General features: G+C 47.9%; 1 protein-coding gene across 1 annotated transcript; it reads right to left on the bottom strand.

Moving 5' to 3' along the window:
- Positions 1–372: 372 nt before the first annotated feature.
- On the bottom strand, positions 373–15791 carry LOC139385853 (START domain-containing protein 10-like). The gene is made up of 6 exons (XM_071131116.1): positions 14988–15791; positions 6857–7004; positions 6641–6744; positions 3553–3670; positions 1484–1536; positions 373–813 (listed from the first exon to the last, which is right to left on the bottom strand). Exons 1-6 carry the CDS (start codon positions 15150–15152, stop codon positions 601–603), a joined length of 801 nt encoding a protein of 266 aa, XP_070987217.1. The 5' UTR covers positions 15153–15791; the 3' UTR covers positions 373–600.
- Between the last annotated feature and the right edge of the window lie 721 nt (positions 15792–16512).

Genomic DNA, 16512 nt, shown 5'->3' with positions numbered 1-16512 from the left:
TCTGAGAGACTAGAGCTCTGGTGCTTATGCCCCCCCCCCTCCCTGTGCCAATGAAGGAGGTCAAAATCAACATCTGAGCTCTCACTTCCTCCCCATCTACACTCTCTCCCTCCACCATCCCAGTCTTTCCCTGGTGTTAAGTTGAGTGGGGAGTTGCCATGCCAACCCAGAGTGGGGATCCCTGTTCCGAACTAGGCCACACAGCAGTAGCGGCATTAAACAGTGTGTACGTGTGTGTGTGTGTGTGTGTGATGGATTCAGACCAGAACAATATGTTAAATCAGGTCAATCATTTGTCAGACCTCATTTAGCGCACACACACACACACACACACACACACACACACTTTAAGAAAGACTCGGATCACAAATGAAATATGAAAACCTTTGTAGGAATCTGTATTTAAGATTGAACTCTACATACATTCATACATCTGTAGTGTTGAGGAACAGAGAGCGGACCGGTGTGTGTGTGTTCAGGATTCTTTACAGGAGACAGCCAATGTGATCCAGAGACACATGTTATAATGAACAATAAGGGCAGTGATTCAGGACAAAGAGACTGACTGGAGAGGAAAAACAGAGTGTGTTATGTGTGATGTTAGTCGCTGTCTCTCTCCTCCCGCGTTTGCATCTCGCTGAGTGTACTCTCGTCAATGTTCTCCAGGCTGTCTGCGTGCTGGATGCTAAGCTCGGACACAGGGATTGTGGGAAGTGTAGTCTGCTCAGGGTAGAGCCAGGGCTTAAAGCCTGGGTTGTGTCTCTGCTTCCACTCTCCGTACTTTAGACACGCCTTACTGATCTTCTTCATCGCCTGCACACACAGACAGAGAGAGGGAGACAGATCTGCATTTAGCCAGGGTTAAAAAGGAACACAAGCAGCAGAGAGCAGATGTGTTGTCTACTGTACCATGTAGTAACCTAGTGAGAGAGAGGGGTCTCCTGTACCATGTAATAACCGAGAGAGAGAGAGGGGTCTGCTCTACCATGTAGCAACCTCTGTTTGAGATCTATGTATTTTCATTTTATTTAAACTTATTTAACAGGGCAAGTCAGTTTAGAACAAATTATATTTACAATGACGGCCTACCCTGGTCAAACATTAACCCGGGTGGGACTCGCAATCACGGCCGGTTGTTATACAGCCTGGAATCGAACCAGGGCCTGTAGTGACGCCTCTAGCATTGAGATGTAGTGCCTTAGACTGGGGCTCTCCCCCATCTTTCCTCATTCCCTTGAGATCCCATGGCCTATTTCAGCACACACACGTTTCTAGCCCAGGGAAGCATAGGAAGGATCATACATTATACACAGGTGTTCTCCCGTGTGCACTGGGTCCAGACAACCAGACTCTACTGAGACAAGAGGGTAACGCATGCCTGCTCCCCATCTCTCCCCTCGCTCTCCTGGCTTCAGCATTATAATGTGGTGGTGGGAGTGTAATGCTGGGCAGTGTAGGCATAAGCAGTCTGGAATGTACTTACTTTGGGAGCCAGAAAGTGGGAAGACTTGTTAACAACCCACTTGGGTAGTGAACCTGGGAGGGAGAGAGAGATTGATGTTACACCATGTCGTGTCATCCACAGTCAAATCACCCACTGTTAACAGATGTCACACACACGCTCACACCAGAACGGGTGATTTAGAGAGAATTAGATGGAGATATTATCAAGAGCTTTACGATCTTAAAAGAGAGGGAATAACAAAGAAAGAGCAATACAAAGAGAGATGTAGAAAGGGAGAGAGAGTGAGAAAGAGAGAGAGGGAGTGAGAAAGAGAGAGTGAGAAAGAGAGAGAGGGAGTGAGAAAGAGAGAGTGAGAAAGAGAGAGAGGGAGTGAGAAAGAGAGAGTGAGAAAGAGAGAGAGGGAGTGAGAAAGAGAGAGTGAGAAAGAGAGAGAGGGAGTGAGAAAGAGAGAGTGAGAAAGAGAGAGAGGGAGTGGGGAGGGAGGTTAGAGAGAGTGAGGAGAGGGAGGGAGGGAGGGAGGGAGGGAGGGAGGGAGGGAGGGAGGGAGGGAGAGCGAGAGAGAGAGGGAGAGGGAGAGAGGGAGGGAGAAAGAGAGAGGGAGAAAAAGAGAGAGAGGGATAAAGAGAAAAAGAGTAGGAGAGAGAAATGAGAGGGACAGACCCTGACCTCCAGATCCATAGTTACTATGGCGATTGCTGTAGAAAGAAGGTCCTGAGTATGAATCATTCATTAACTCTCCAAGCACATTAACCACCAGGTGGTTGCTAAGGGGAGGACAGCTCATAATAAATCCTGGAATGGTATCAAACATGACATTTCCATGGACTCCATTCCAGACATCATTATGAGCCATCCTCCCCTCAGCAGCCTCCACTGATATACAGTGGGGCAAAAAAGTATTTAGTCAGCCACCAATTGTGCAAGTTCTCCCACTTAAAAAGATGAGAGAGGCCTGTAATTTTCATCATAGGTACACTTCAACTATGACAGACAAAATGAGAAAAACATTTCCAGAAAATCACATTGTAGGATTTTTAATTAATTTTTTTGCAAATTAAAAGAAACAAAAGTTTATTTCAATACTTTGTTATATACCCTTTGTTGGCAATGACAGAGGTCAAACGTTTTCAGATCTCCTCTAGAACAGTGTTGTTTTGGGGCTGTTGCTGGGCAACACGGACTTTCAACTCCCTCCAAAGATTTTCTATGGGGTTGAGATCTGGAGACTGGCTAGGCCACTCCAGGACCTTGAAATGCTTCTTACGAAGCCACTCCTTCGTTGCCCGGGCAGTGTGTTTGGGATCATTGTCATGCTGAAAGACCCATCCACTTTTCATCTTCAATGCCCTTGCTGATGGAAGGAGGTTTTCACTCAAAATCTCACGATACATGGCCCCATTCATTCTTTCCTTTACACGGATCAGTCGTCCTGGTCCCTTTGCAGAAAAACAGCCCCAAAGCATGATGTTTCCACCCCCATGCTTCACAGTCTTCCATGTCTTCTTCACAGTCTTCCATTCCTTGCGTGGAACCCCAGATCGAGGGAGATTATCAGTGGTCTTGTATGTCTTCCATTTCCTAATAATTGCTCCCACAGTTGATTTCTTCAAACCAAGCTGCTTACCTATTGCAGATTCAGTCTTCCCAGCCTGGTGCAGGTCTACAATTTTGTTTCTGGTGTCCTTTGACAGCTCTTTGGTCTTGGCCATAGTGGAGTTTGGAGTGTGACTGTTTGAGGTTGTGTACAGTTGTCTTTTATACTGACAACAAGTTCAAACAGGTGCCATTAATACAGGTAATGAGTGGAGGACAGAGGAGCCTCTTAAAGAAGAAGTTACAGGTCTGTGAGAGCCAGAAATCGTGCTTGTTTGTAGGTGACCAAATACTTATTTTCCACCATAATTTGCAAATAAATTCATTAAAAATCCTACAATGTGATTTTCTGGATTTTTTTTTTCCTCATTTTGTCTGTCATAGTTGAATTACAGGCCTCTCTCATATTTTTAAGTGGGAGAACTTGCACAATTGGTGGCTGACTTTTTGCCCCACTGTTTGCCCCACTGTATATGTGTGTGTGTGTGTATTACCTTTTGGATCCACATGTGCCAGGTAGGTAAGAGTGCAGTGGTCCGGTCCATGGCTCTGGATCAGGTAGCCAGTCTGGATGGACACCGCTCGTACCATGTCCTTCTTAGGGGGGTATTTCTACAGGAATACACAGTGGAACAGCCCTAGTTAGCACAGAACCCTCCATCTGAGGAAATGGTCTCAACCACTGACAGTTCAACTGCTGTACAGTTGAATCCAGTTATCTGGGTTTGTTCTGCATGAGTGCAGTGCACGGCCAGAACATTCAACCAAAATGTATTTAAATAAAATGATGAGCTGCCCTGCACTTAAAAGTTTAAATTCAAAACATGACAGTCACTTATCAGGAGTTTACTGCCCGAAGTAATATTGTGGAGGGGTAAAGTGACAGTATGGATTCTCACTCTCACACAGTTAACTATCCTAGTTCCGCTCTGGATCTGTCAGTTCCTGACGCTGACCCTGCCCTGCCCAATAACAGTCAACTCTTATACACTCCTCTCACTAAACTCAATGTGTTTGTCTGGATGTAGGTTTGTCTGAGTGTTTGTCTGGATGTAGGTTTGTCTGAGTGTTTGTCTGTGTTTGTCTGAGTGTTTGTTTGAGTGTTTGTCTGGATGCAGGTTTGTCTGAGTGTAGGTGTAGGTTTGTCTGAGTGTGTGTGTTTGTCTGAGTGTGTGTGTTTGTCTGAGTGTGTGTGTTTGTCTGAGTGTGTGTGTTTGTCTGAGTGTGTGTGTTTGTCTGAGTGTGTGTGTTTGTCTGAGTGTGTGTGTTTGTCTGAGTGCGTGTGTTTGTCTGAGTGCGTGTGTTTGTCTGAGTGTGTGTGTTTGTCTGGATGTTTGTCTGAGTGTGTGTGTTTGTCTGAGTGTGTGTGTTTGTCTGAGTGTGTGTGTTTGTCTGAGTGTGTGTGTTTGTCTGAGTGTGTGTGTTTGTCTGAGTGTGTGTGTTTGTCTGGATGTTTGTCTGAGTGTGTGTGTTTGTCTGAGTGCGTGTGTTTGTCTGAGTGCGTGTGTTTGTCTGAGTGTGTGTGTTTGTCTGGATGTTTGTCTGAGTGTGTGTGTTTGTCTGAGTGTGTGTGTTTGTCTGAGTGCGTGTGTTTGTCTGAGTGTTTGAGTGTGGAAAGCAGAAGCTTACAACAGCACTCGTCACAGGAGAGGTCAACTTAACATTGATCACTCAGAGAGAGAGAAATAAGAAGAGAGGTCTGATTCCAACCAAGCCCTTATCTCCTTCCTCCCTGCTGTAGATTACTAGTCTTGTAAGGTCTCATTGAACAGGAGAAGGGAGAGCAGTATTACAAAGGCTCCTCCAATAAGCTAAAGTCGAGGTTCTTCTCCACTTCTCAAAGATCCTCGAGGACAAATCGTGAAGGGCAGAGTCACTGTACTGTGAGTGTTGAGTGACCTAACCCTGAGCTACCACTGCCCTATCCAACACACAGGCTTTATCCAGCGTTAGCAGTGGCAAGGACCGATAAAGCTTTATTGAAATGCCAGAGGATTAAGTCAACTAATACACCCACAGTCTTACTAAAGTGAGCAAATACTCCACTTACTGTAAACACACATGACCCACCTTTATCAAACTGTACTTATGTACACACACATACAAACTAAAGATACCCCAAGACATGTCCATTTAAATAGAGTGGACAGTCCTACTGAAGCATTTGTTTCCCACTGAGGTCAAGGGAAACTATTCTGCAGGTCTGTTCTCTCCCTTCTGTTTCTACCTACAGAGCGTTGAACAACCAGTTGGTTATCCACTGAGCCTATCCCAGACTCCAACCCGGTTCCTGGAGACATTGTCTAGGGCAACTGATTCTAATAATTAGCTGCTTGATAAGCTGAATCGGGTTGGTTGCAACTGGGGTTTGGAGTGAACCTATAGTAGTTCTACAAGAACAGGGTTGGAGAGCCATGGGCCAGGTGGTATAGTTCAGGAACAGGGTTGGAGTGAACCTATAGAGGGGTAGTTCTACAGGAACAGGGTTGGAGAGCCATGGGCCAGGTGGTATACTACAGGAACAGGGTTGGAGAGCCATGGGCCAGGTGGTATAGTACAGGAACAGGGTTGGAGAGCCATGGGCCAGGTGGTAGAGTATAGGAACAGGGTTGGAGTGAACCTAGAGGGGTAGTTCTACAGGAACAGGGTTGGAGAGCCATGGGCCAGGTGGTAGAGTACAGGAACAGGGTTGGAGAGCCATGGGCCAGGTGGTAGTGTACAGGAACAGGGTTGGAGAGCCATGGGCCAGGTGGTATAGTACAGGAAAAGGGTTGGAGAGCCATGGGCCAGGTGGTATAGTATAGGAATGGGTTGGAGAGCCATGGGCCAGGTGGTATAGTACAGGAACAGGGTTGGAGTGAACCTAGAGGGGTAGTTCTACAGGAACAGGGTTGGAGAGCCATGGGCCAGGTGGTAGAGTACAGGAACAGGGTTGGAGAGCCATGGGCCAGGTGGTATACCACAGGAACAGGGTTGGAGAGCCATGGGCCAGGTGGTATACTACAGGAACAGGGTTGGAGAGCCATGGGCCAGGTGGTATACTACAGGAACAGGGTTGGAGAGCCATGGGCCAGGTGGTAGAGTACAGGAACAGGGTTGGAGAGCCATGGGCCAGGTGGTATACTACAGGAACAGGGTTGGAGAGCCATGGGCCAGGTGGTATACTACAGGAACAGGGTTGGAGAGCCATGGGCCAGGTGGTAGAGTATAGGAACAGGGTTGGAGAGCCATGGGCCAGGTGGTATACTACAGGAACAGGGTTGGAGAGCCATGGGCCAGGTGGTAGAGTATAGGAACAGGGTTGGAGAGCCATGGGCCAGGTGGTATACTACAGGAACAGGGTTGGAGAGCCATCGGCCAGGTGGTATAGTACAGGAACAGGGTTGGAGAGCCATGGGCCAGGTGGTAGAGTACAGGAACAGGGTTGGAGAGCCATGGGCCAGGTGGTAGAGTACAGGAACAGGGTTGGAGAGCCATGGGCCAGGTGGTAGAGTACAGGAACAGGGTTGGAGAACCATGGGCCAGGTGGTAGAGTACAGGGTTCTGGACCAGGATTCTCTCCTTGTACATGTTTATACTTACGGCATGTTTGACAGAGTAGTTGATGATGATGTAATCACTGCCCATGGGCAGCCAGGAGCGCAGCGTGATGACGTCACGGTTCCTCAGCGGCTTGGGACACTTCCCTAGACACAGACGAGGAGGAGCCTCATTAACATACAGACACACACACAGCGCCAAGAACGTGGGTGTGTGTGTGTGTGTGTGTGTGTGTGTGTGTGTATGGATGTGTCGTACAGGAGTAGTAGCCCACGTCTGCGTTAACAGTGAGTTTTCCGATATCGAAGGTTTCGATGACGTTTGCGTCCCATTTCCTCCGGTACTCGATGTCATGAAGAACATCATACATGGTCTCAGCTGGCACGTCCTTACACGCCATCCGACACTGCAGGAGAGACACACGTCAACCATTAGTCGACCACACACACACACACACACACACACACACACACACACACACACACACACACACACACACACACACACACACACACACACACACACACACACACACACACACACACACACACACACACACACACACACACACACGTCAACCATTAGTCGACCAAACACACACACACACACACACGTCAACCATTAGTCGACCAAACACACACTCTAAAATAAATACTGTGCATACACAAACAAAATACACTACCAACTCCTGCTCTCCTTAATACACAGCTGACACCACCCGGATGCCAAATCCCTTCCACTACTGTGTGTGTTTTTACATGAAGAGATGTGGCCATTAGATACAGATGTGGCCAGTAGGTACAGATGTGGCCAGTAGGTACAGATGTGGCCAGTAGGTACAGATGTGGCCAGTAGGTACAGATGTGGCCAGTAGATACAGATGTGGCCAGTAGATACAGATGTGGCCAGTAGATACAGATGTGGCCAGTAGGTACAGATGTGGCCAGTAGGTACAGATGTGGCCAGTAGATACAGATGTGGCCAGTAGATACAGATGGGCCAGTAGATAGATGTGTCTCTAGCCTACAGCAACTAAACTGTAAATAACTAACATTTTACAGAGGACAAACACACAGCTACATGAAGGACAGTGTTAGAGAAGAGAGGGCAGAGAGAAGAGAGGGCAGAGAGAAGAGAGGGCAGAGAGAAGAGAGGGCAGAGAGAAGAGAGGGCAGAGCAGCGGTTCCCAAACTAGGGGTTGCGACCCCATGTGTTATCAAAATGGGGTCGTGGTAGAATTTCCAAAATCCTGAATTAAAAAAAATATATATATATATATATATATATATATATATATATATATATATGTTGGTCTCATGTTTCTTGAGCGGAAATAAAAGAACGCAGAAATGTTCCACACGCACAAAACGCTTCTTGTGCTGGTGGCAATAAAGGGCCAGCTTAAAATATGCAGTTTTGTCACACAACACAATGCCACAGGTGTCTCAAGTTGAGGGAGCGTGCAATTGGCATACTGACTGCAGGAATGTCCACCAGAGCTGTTGCGTGAGAATTTCATGTTCATTTTCCTACCATAAGCTGCCTCCAACGTCATTTTAGAGAATTTGGCAGTCTGTCCAACCGGCCTCACAACCGACCACGTATAACCACATCAGCCCAGGACCTCCACATCCGGCGTCTTCACCTGCGGGATCGTTTGAGACCAGCCACCTGGGCAGACGATGAAACCGAGGAGTATTTGTCTGTAATAAAGCCCTTTTGTGTGGAAAACCTCATTCTGATTGACTGTCCTGGTTCCCCAATGAATAGGCCTGGCTCCCCAGTGGATGGGCCTGGGTCCCAAGTGGATGGGCCTGGCTCCCAAGTGGGTGGCCCTATGCCCTCCCAGGCCCACCCATGGCTGCGCCCCTGCCTAGTCATGTGAAATCCATAGATTAGGGCCTAAAGAATTTATTTCAATTGACTGATTTCCTTATATGAACTGTAACTCAGTAAAATTGTTGAAATTGTTGCATTTATATTTTTTGTTCAGTATATATACACACTAATTTATTATAATATCGTCTTTGTATTTCAAAATCATTGTAATGTGGTTAACCTTAAAAATCTAAGAGAAAATCATATAAATCTAGAAGTTAAAATTCAACTAGAGAGAGAGCCCTTAGATGGTGGGAAAATGCCTCACTTGACCGTTGCACTTGAATCATTCCCACGGAGAATGTCTGAGCCCGCTACGCTATGAAACCACACACTATTGACAAGACTTTGATATTACCGGCCACAATATGTTGAAAACAATGTGTGGGGAGGCAGAGGCACAGAAACTCACACCTGGGGCGGCAGGTAGTCGTGGTTAGAGCGTTGGGCTAGTAACCAAAATGTTTCTGGATCAAATCCCAGAACCGACGAGGTAAAAATCTGTCGTTCTGCTCCTGAGCAAGGCAGTTGAGTTGAGAAAACAATCAGAAATACTGTTAGAATGTTTTTCAATTGACTGCAATAGCCCCAATTAAGAGAGTAAACATTGGCTGTTAATTACAAAATGGTTGGGGGTCATAAGAATTTTCAGATGTCAAAATGGAGAGGAGACAGAGAGAGGAGAGGAGAGAAGGGAGGGAGGGAGAAGAGAGAAGGGAGGGAGGGGGAGAGAGGAGCGGGAGAAGAGAGAGAGGAGCGGGAGAAGAGAGAGGAGGGAGAGAATCAAGGGGAGAGAGTAGAGTGGAGAGAGAAGGGAGAGAGGGGAGAGAGTAGAGAGTAGAGAGAGAAGGGAGAGAGAAGGGAGAGTAGAGAGAGAAGGGAGAGAGAAGGGAGAGTAGAGAGAAGGGAGAGAGTAGAGAGTAGAGAGAGAAGGGAGAGAGTAGAGAGTAGAGAGAAGGGAGAGAGTAGAGAGAAGGGAGAGTAGAGAGGGGAGAGAGTAGAGAGTAGAGAGAGGGGAGAGAGTAGAGAGTAGAGAGAGGGGAGAGAGTAGAGAGTAGAGAGAGGGGAGAGGGGAGAGAGTAGAGAGTAGAGAGGGGAGAGAGAGAGTAGAGAGAGGGGAGAGAGTAGAGAGTAGAGAGAAGGGAGAGAGTAGAGAGTAGAGAGGGGAGAGAGAGTAGAGAGGGGAGAGAGAGTAGAGAGAAGGGAGAGGAGAGAGTAGAGAGAAGGGAGAGGAGAGAGAGGAGAGAGGAGAGAGAAGGGAGAGGAGAGAGAAGGGAGAGGAGAGAGTAGAGAGAGGGGAGAGAGAGTAGAGAGAAGGGAGAGTAGAGAGAGAAGGGAGAGTAGAGAGTAGAGAGAAGGGAGAGAGTAGAGAGAAGGAAGACAGTAGAGAGTAGAGAGAAGGGAGGGAGGGGGAGAGAGGAGCGGGAGAAGAGAGAGGAGGGAGAGAATCGAGGGGAGAGAGTAGAGTGGAGAGAGAAGGGAGAGAGGGGAGAGAGTAGAGAGAAAAGGGAGAGAAGGGAGAGAGTAGAGAGTAGAGAGTAGAGAGGGGAGAGAGAGTAGAGATGGGAGAGAGAGTAGAGAGGGGAGAGAGAGTAGAGAGGGGAGAGAGAGTAGAGAGAAGGGAGAGTAGAGAGAGAAGGGAGACAGTAGAGAGTAGAGAGAAGGGAGAGGAGAGAGGAGAGAGTAGAGAGAAGGGAGATGAGAGAGAAGGGAGATGAGAGAGTAGAGAGAAGAGAGAAGAGAGAGAGGAGAGAGGAGAGAGAAGGGAGAGGAGAGAGAGGAGAGAGGAGAGAGAAGGGAGAGGAGAGAGAAGGGAGAGGAGAGAGAAGGGAGAGGAGAGAGTAGAGAGAGGAGAGAGTAGAGAGAGGGGAGAGAGAGTAGAGAGAAGGGAGAGTAGAGAGAGAAGGGAGAGTAGAGAGAAGGGAGACAGTAGAGAGTAGAGAGAAGGGAGAGGAGAGAGGATAGAGTAGAGAGGGGAGAGAGAGTAGAGAGGGGAGAGAGAGTAGAGAGGGGAGAGAGAGTAGAGAGAAGGGAGAGTAGAGAGAGAAGGGAGAGTAGAGAGAAGGGAGACAGTAGAGAGTAGAGAGAAGGGAGAGGAGAGAGTAGAGAGAAGGGAGATGAGAGAGAAGGGAGAGGAGAGAGAAGAGAGAAGGGAGAGGAGTAGAGAGAAAGGAGAGGAGAGAGTAGAGAGAAGGGAGAGGAGAGAGAGGAGAGAGGAGAGAGAAGGGAGAGGAGAGAGAGGAGAGAGGAGAGAGAAGGGAGAGGAGAGAGAAGGGAGAGGAGAGAGAAGGGAGAGGAGAGAGGAGAGAGTAGAGAGAAGGGAGATGAGAGAGAAGGGAGAGGAGAGAGAAGAGAGAAGGGAGAGTAGAGAGAGAAGGGAGAGTAGAGAGTAGAGAGAAGGGAGAGAGTAGAGAGAAGGAAGACAGTAGAGAGTAGAGAGAAGGGAGGGAGGGGGAGAGAGGAGCGGGAGAAGAGAGAGGAGGGAGAGAATTGAGGGGAGAGAGTAGAGTGGAGAGAGAAGGGAGAGAGGGGAGAGAGTAGAGAGAAAAGGGAGAGAAGGGAGAGAGTAGAGAGTAGAGAGTAGAGAGGGGAGAGAGAGTAGAGAGGGGAGAGAGAGTAGAGAGGGGAGAGAGAGTAGAGAGGGGAGAGAGAGTAGAGAGGGGAGAGAGAGTAGAGAGAAGGGAGAGTAGAGAGAAGGGAGACAGTAGAGAGTAGAGAGAAGGGAGAGGAGAGAGGAGAGAGTAGAGAGGGAGATGGGAGAGAAGGGAGAGGAGAGAGAAGAGAGAAGGGAGAGGAGTAGAGAGGAGAGAGGAGAGAGAAGGGAGAGGAGAGAGAGAAGGGAGAGGAGAGAGAAGGGAGAGGAGAGAGAAGGGAGAGGAGAGAGAAGGGAGAGGAGAGAGAGAGTAGAGAGAAGGGAGAGTAGAGAGAGAAGGGAGAGTAGAGAGAAGGGAGACAGTAGAGAGTAGAGAGAAGGGAGAGGAGAGAGGAGAGAGGAGAGAGAAGGGAGATGAGAGAGAAGGGAGAGGAGAGAGAAGAGAGAAGGGAGAGGAGTAGAGAGAAAGGAGAGGAGAGAGTAGAGAGAAGGGAGAGAGAGAGAGGAGAGAGAGAGAGAGGGAGAGAGGAGAGAGAGGGAGAGGAGAGAGAGGAGAGGAGAGAGGAGAGAGAGAGAGGGGAGAGGGAGAGAGAGAGAGAGAAGGGAGAGAGAGAGAGAGACAGAGAGAGTAGAGGAGAGAGAAGGGAGAGGAGAGAGAAGGGAGAGGAGAGAGAAGGGAGAGGAGAGAGAAGGGAGAGGAGAGAGAAGGGAGAGGAGAGAGAAGGGAGAGGAGAGAGGAGAGAGTAGAGAGAAGGGAGATGAGAGAGAAGGGAGAGGAGAGAGAAGAGAGAAGGGAGAGGAGTAGAGAGAAAGGAGAGGAGAGAGTAGAGAGAAGGGAGAGGAGAGAGAGGAGAGAGGAGAGAGAAGGGAGAGGAGAGAGAAGGGAGAGGAGAGAGTAGAGAGAGGGGAGAGAGAGTAGAGAGAAGGGAGAGTAGAGAGAGAAAGGAGAGTAGAGAGTAGAGAGAAGGGAGAGAGTAGAGAGAAGGAAGACAGTAGAGAGTAGAGAGAAGGGAGGGAGGGGGAGAGAGGAGCGGGAGAAGAGAGAGAGGAGCGGGAGAAGAGAGAGGAGGGAGAGAATCGAGGGGAGAGAGTAGAGTGGAGAGAGAAGGGAGAGAGGGGAGAGAGAGTAGAGAGATAAGGGAGAGAAGGGAGAGAGTAGAGAGAAGAGTAGAGAGTAGAGAGAAGGGAGAGGAGAGAGGAGAGAGAAGGGAGAGGAGAGAGAAGGGAGAAGGGAGAGGAGAGAGAGGGGAGAGAGAGTAGAGAAAAGGGAGGGGAGAGAGTAGAGAGAAGGGAGGTGAGAGAGTAGAGAGAAGGGAGGTGAGAGAGTAGAGAGACGGGAGGTGGGAGGTGGGAGAGTAGAGAGAAGGGAGGGGAAAGAGCTTGTTTGTGTGTGGGGGTGAATGTTTAATAGTAAAACCGTTGGCACAGAATTATGCCAATGTCAGGCTCTTAAAAAATGAGAACGTGCGCGCGCCCACACACAACAGAGTTCTGCAAACCTGCCCTACAGTAACGCCATCTCCATGGTTACCTCAGCCAAGGGAAGACTCCACACCACAACAACAGACAGAAGATGGGGGAGGGGAGGGGAGAACCTAGAGGTCGACCGATTAAATCAGCATGGGCCATTAATTAGGGTCGATTTCAAGTTCATAACAATCGGTAATTATGGCCAATTTCACTCCACGAGAAACTCCGTGGCAGGCAGTCAGGCAGTCTGGCCAGAGCCCAGAATTGAACCTGATCGAACATCTCTGGAGAGACCTGAAAATAGCTGTGCAGCAACACTCCCCATCCAACCTGACAGAGCTTAAGAGGATCTGCAGAGAAGAATGGGGGAAAACTACCCAAATACAGGTGTGCTAAGCTTGTAACTTCATACCCAAGAAGACTCGAGGCTGTAATCGCTGCCAAAGATGCTTCAACAAAGTACTGAGTAAAGGGTCTGAATACTTACTGCCAAAGATGCTTCAACAAAGTACTGAGTAAAGGGTCTGAATACTTACTGTATGTAAATGTGATATTTGATTTATCTTTTTTTATATAACTTCTCAAAAAAAAAAGTTTAAATGTTTTGGCTTTGTTATTATGGGGTATTGTGTGGAGATGATGGTGAGTGGAAAAAACAAGTCAAGGGGTCTGAATACTTACCGAATGCACTGTACATACAGAAGCATAGTTCAGCCTGCCTTTGTGTGTCAGTATAATGATGATGGGAGTTTAATAGGGATGCTGATGATATTGCTGACTAATGGTTACAGGCTGATATATTGTTGATGATAATGATGATGATAATTATTCTGCTAATGATGATGAGGATGATGAAGGCAAAGACCTCTCCCCCAACCTCCCCCTCCGTCTTGGGGTTTCAATGCCTCCACACTTTACATGTCCCTGTTCTTCACTACTGTGGGCACTCAGAGGAGAACACTACAACAGCCTGGATCTCTCTTTCTCACACACACTTTCTACATTCATCAGCTGGGAGAGCATCCATGTTTTTATTTCAGTCTATAAATAGAAGAGCAAGATCATAGCATCAATGCCTCCTGAGCACGGACACACACAACCATATTGACACACAACACATACATTTACATATGAGTTTAGAGAGACACACACAACACATACATTTACATACGAGTTTAGAGAGACACACAACACATACATTTACATACGAGTTTAGAGAGAGACGTACAACACATACAATTACATATGAGTTTAGAGAGAGACACACACAACACATATGAGTTTAGAGAGAGACGCACAACACATACATTTACATATGAGTTTAGAGAGAGACACACAACACATATGAGTTTAGAGAGAGACACAACACATACAATTACATATGAGTTTAGAGAGAGACACACAACACATATGAGTTTAGAGAGAGACACAACACATACAATTACATATGAGTTTAGAGAGAGACACACAACACATATGAGTTTAGAGAGAGACACAACACATACAATTACATATGAGTTTAGAGAGAGACACACAAGGATGTAACGGTTTGAGGGAGACTCCCAATCAGTGTGTGTATCCTGCTATGTGTGGTAAGCGGACTGCTGTCCTCCCTCTGTGTATGTGTGCGGAGCTATTATGAGAAGGTCCAGCTGTCCTGTATGAATACACAGAGAGATTACCTCTGCACACAAACTGAGCACCACACACACACACTCCCCTACAGGCATGAGTGCAGAGAGAGAAGGCCTCTCCTTAAGCACACATTAAACACTCCGTGGCATTACGCAAATCAGGCCAACGGACACTTCAGAGACAGATAGATGACAGCTCATATAACAGGCTTACTGCCTACCTACCAGACCCATCATAGGATCCCTTCTCTGACCGGCATGTCTGTCAAAAAATGTGTGTGCCAGTTAAGGTACCTGCCATTCAGTAGCTCACACTCACAGGGAGCAGAACAGACTACCTGCAGATTCTTACATCACACACACACACACACACACACACACACACACACACACACACACACACACACACCTATTTGAGTTCACAGTAGCCTGCTCCTCCAGTGTGATGTCAGATATGATTAAACACGTATACAGTCCACACACATCCTGTTTGACCTTCTGTTTCCCTCTCCCCCTCCTCCCTTCATCAAACAACTCTATGTGAACACCTGTTTGCCGGCTATCCTGCCACAGACCCGGATACACACACGCTGGCACCTACAACACACACCTGACCCAGGCCCTGATCTAATTCTGTCCTTTCTTCCTGTAAATAACACTTCCTTGCCCTCCTTTGAGTAATATTACTTAAGGGTTTGAATTTAGTCAATTGTATACTTCCTACTATGGGACTGTGTGACCAAGGTAGCCCGTATGGTGCCCTCTGCTTTACACACATTATATTCAGCTGTTTACCGGCCTACCCTGTTCTCACCTTAATCTTGTGGAGTGACTTCTCCTCGTCTCCTCCTATAGTCTGGGTCCACACGGTCATGCCAGTTTTGTTGTAGGTCAGACTCCAGCCCTCCTCGCTCCCGCACTCCTCCTTGAAGTTGCTGAATGCCCGGTCGTCCGGGATCAACACAGACTCCGCCGACATGATCTGTTAGCGAGGAGCGCGAGCTAGCTCTTCTGCAGGTCACCGGGAAGAACAACGACGAGACCGAGCCGAGGTAGGGGAACTCCCGGTGGCGAAGAGACCCAATCCCGAGGCAAACTGGGACGAACGGGCGCCGGTGAAGAGTGACTGGGCTAAACGACGCACTCCTCTATCCTCTGAGTGAATTATTCATCTAATTTAATTTATCGCCGAGCAAGCAACCAGCTAAACCGAGTCTTGTTATGATGGGTGTTAGAAAGGGGAGCTGCGCGGGATCACCGAAAGCGTACAAAAACGAAGAAAGCACAAAAACCGGTATAAAAATAACATATATTTCATAGAAACTATAGTCACGAGTGGAAGCTTTCCGGCTTCTATCTTATAACACTATTGACCCTCTAGCGTGAATCAATTGCAGTTCAATATGGTCCGCAGCAGCTATTTCAGGGAGCCATATGTTTCTGCTGTCTCACCGCGACTCGGCTGGAAATGAAAGGCTGACAAGTCCGAGGGTTATGATCAATCGTTGCCCATTTACATTTCAGTTCCCCTGCGTCGCTGTGTGCCCCCCTATGGTCCCTCGAGGTTGATGGTGCAGTGTGGAGAAAAGAGTACAGCGTTGGTGACACACAGAGAAGCGATAAAAGATTGACAATCGAAGTGAAACCGCCCACTCGGCTACGTGCACACACACATCCTTCTATAAGGGACCAGAAATCAGCTGCGCGCCTGGTCCTATAAACTGGCGGGTGCTCTCCTCCCTTCCTACATCCCTTTTCCCTGTTGTTGTTTATTTTCTAACTATTTGTCTGTCTATTTCAACAACAGAACCATTACTGCGGGAGATGGCTTTGGGAAAATGCCTTAGGAAGTGACGTTTCTAGGATTTGAAGACAATTGGAGGCTTAGCCCAAAGCTGGTAGGTGGTCTGGGGGCATTCTCCCCCGGGGTAAAAAATGAATTTCAACAGCTAAATGCATTTGGTGCACTTTGAGATACACATTGAGAGATTAGAATAGTGAGAGACCGACCGCCGACCACGTGTAACCACTCCAGCCCAGGACCTCCACATCAGGCTTCTTCACTTGTGTGATCGTCTAAGACCAGCCACCCAGACAGCTGATGAAACTGTCAGAAACCATCGCAGGGAAGGTCATCTGCATGCTCGTCGTGCTCACCAGGATCTTGACCTGACTGAAGTTTGGTGTCATAACCGACTTCAGTGGGCAAATGCTCACCTTCTTTGGCCACTGGCACGCTGTGGGGCCCATGGTGGCGGTGGGGTTATGGTATGGACAAGCATAAACTACGGACAACGAACACAATTGTATTTTATCAATAGCAATTTGAATGCACAGAG

This window comes from Oncorhynchus clarkii, chromosome 27 (genome assembly GCF_045791955.1).
Source record: "Oncorhynchus clarkii lewisi isolate Uvic-CL-2024 chromosome 27, UVic_Ocla_1.0, whole genome shotgun sequence".
NCBI lineage: Eukaryota > Metazoa > Chordata > Actinopteri > Salmoniformes > Salmonidae > Oncorhynchus > Oncorhynchus clarkii.
This window is presented reverse-complemented; position numbering and strand designations above follow the sequence as displayed.

Excerpts from the sequence above, each read along its gene's own strand:
- LOC139385853 (XM_071131116.1), bottom strand. The coding sequence starts at position 15,152 with ATGTCGGCGGAGTCTGTGTTGATCCCGGACGACCGGGCATTCAGCAAC. Across the intron at positions 6,745-6,856 it reads AGACGTGGGCTACTACTCCT|GGAAGTGTCCCAAGCCGCTG; the intron begins GTACGACACATC and ends GTCTGTGTCTAG. Across the intron at positions 1,537-3,552 it reads GGCACATGTGGATCCAAAAG|GTTCACTACCCAAGTGGGTT; the intron begins GTAATACACACA and ends TCTCCCTCCCAG.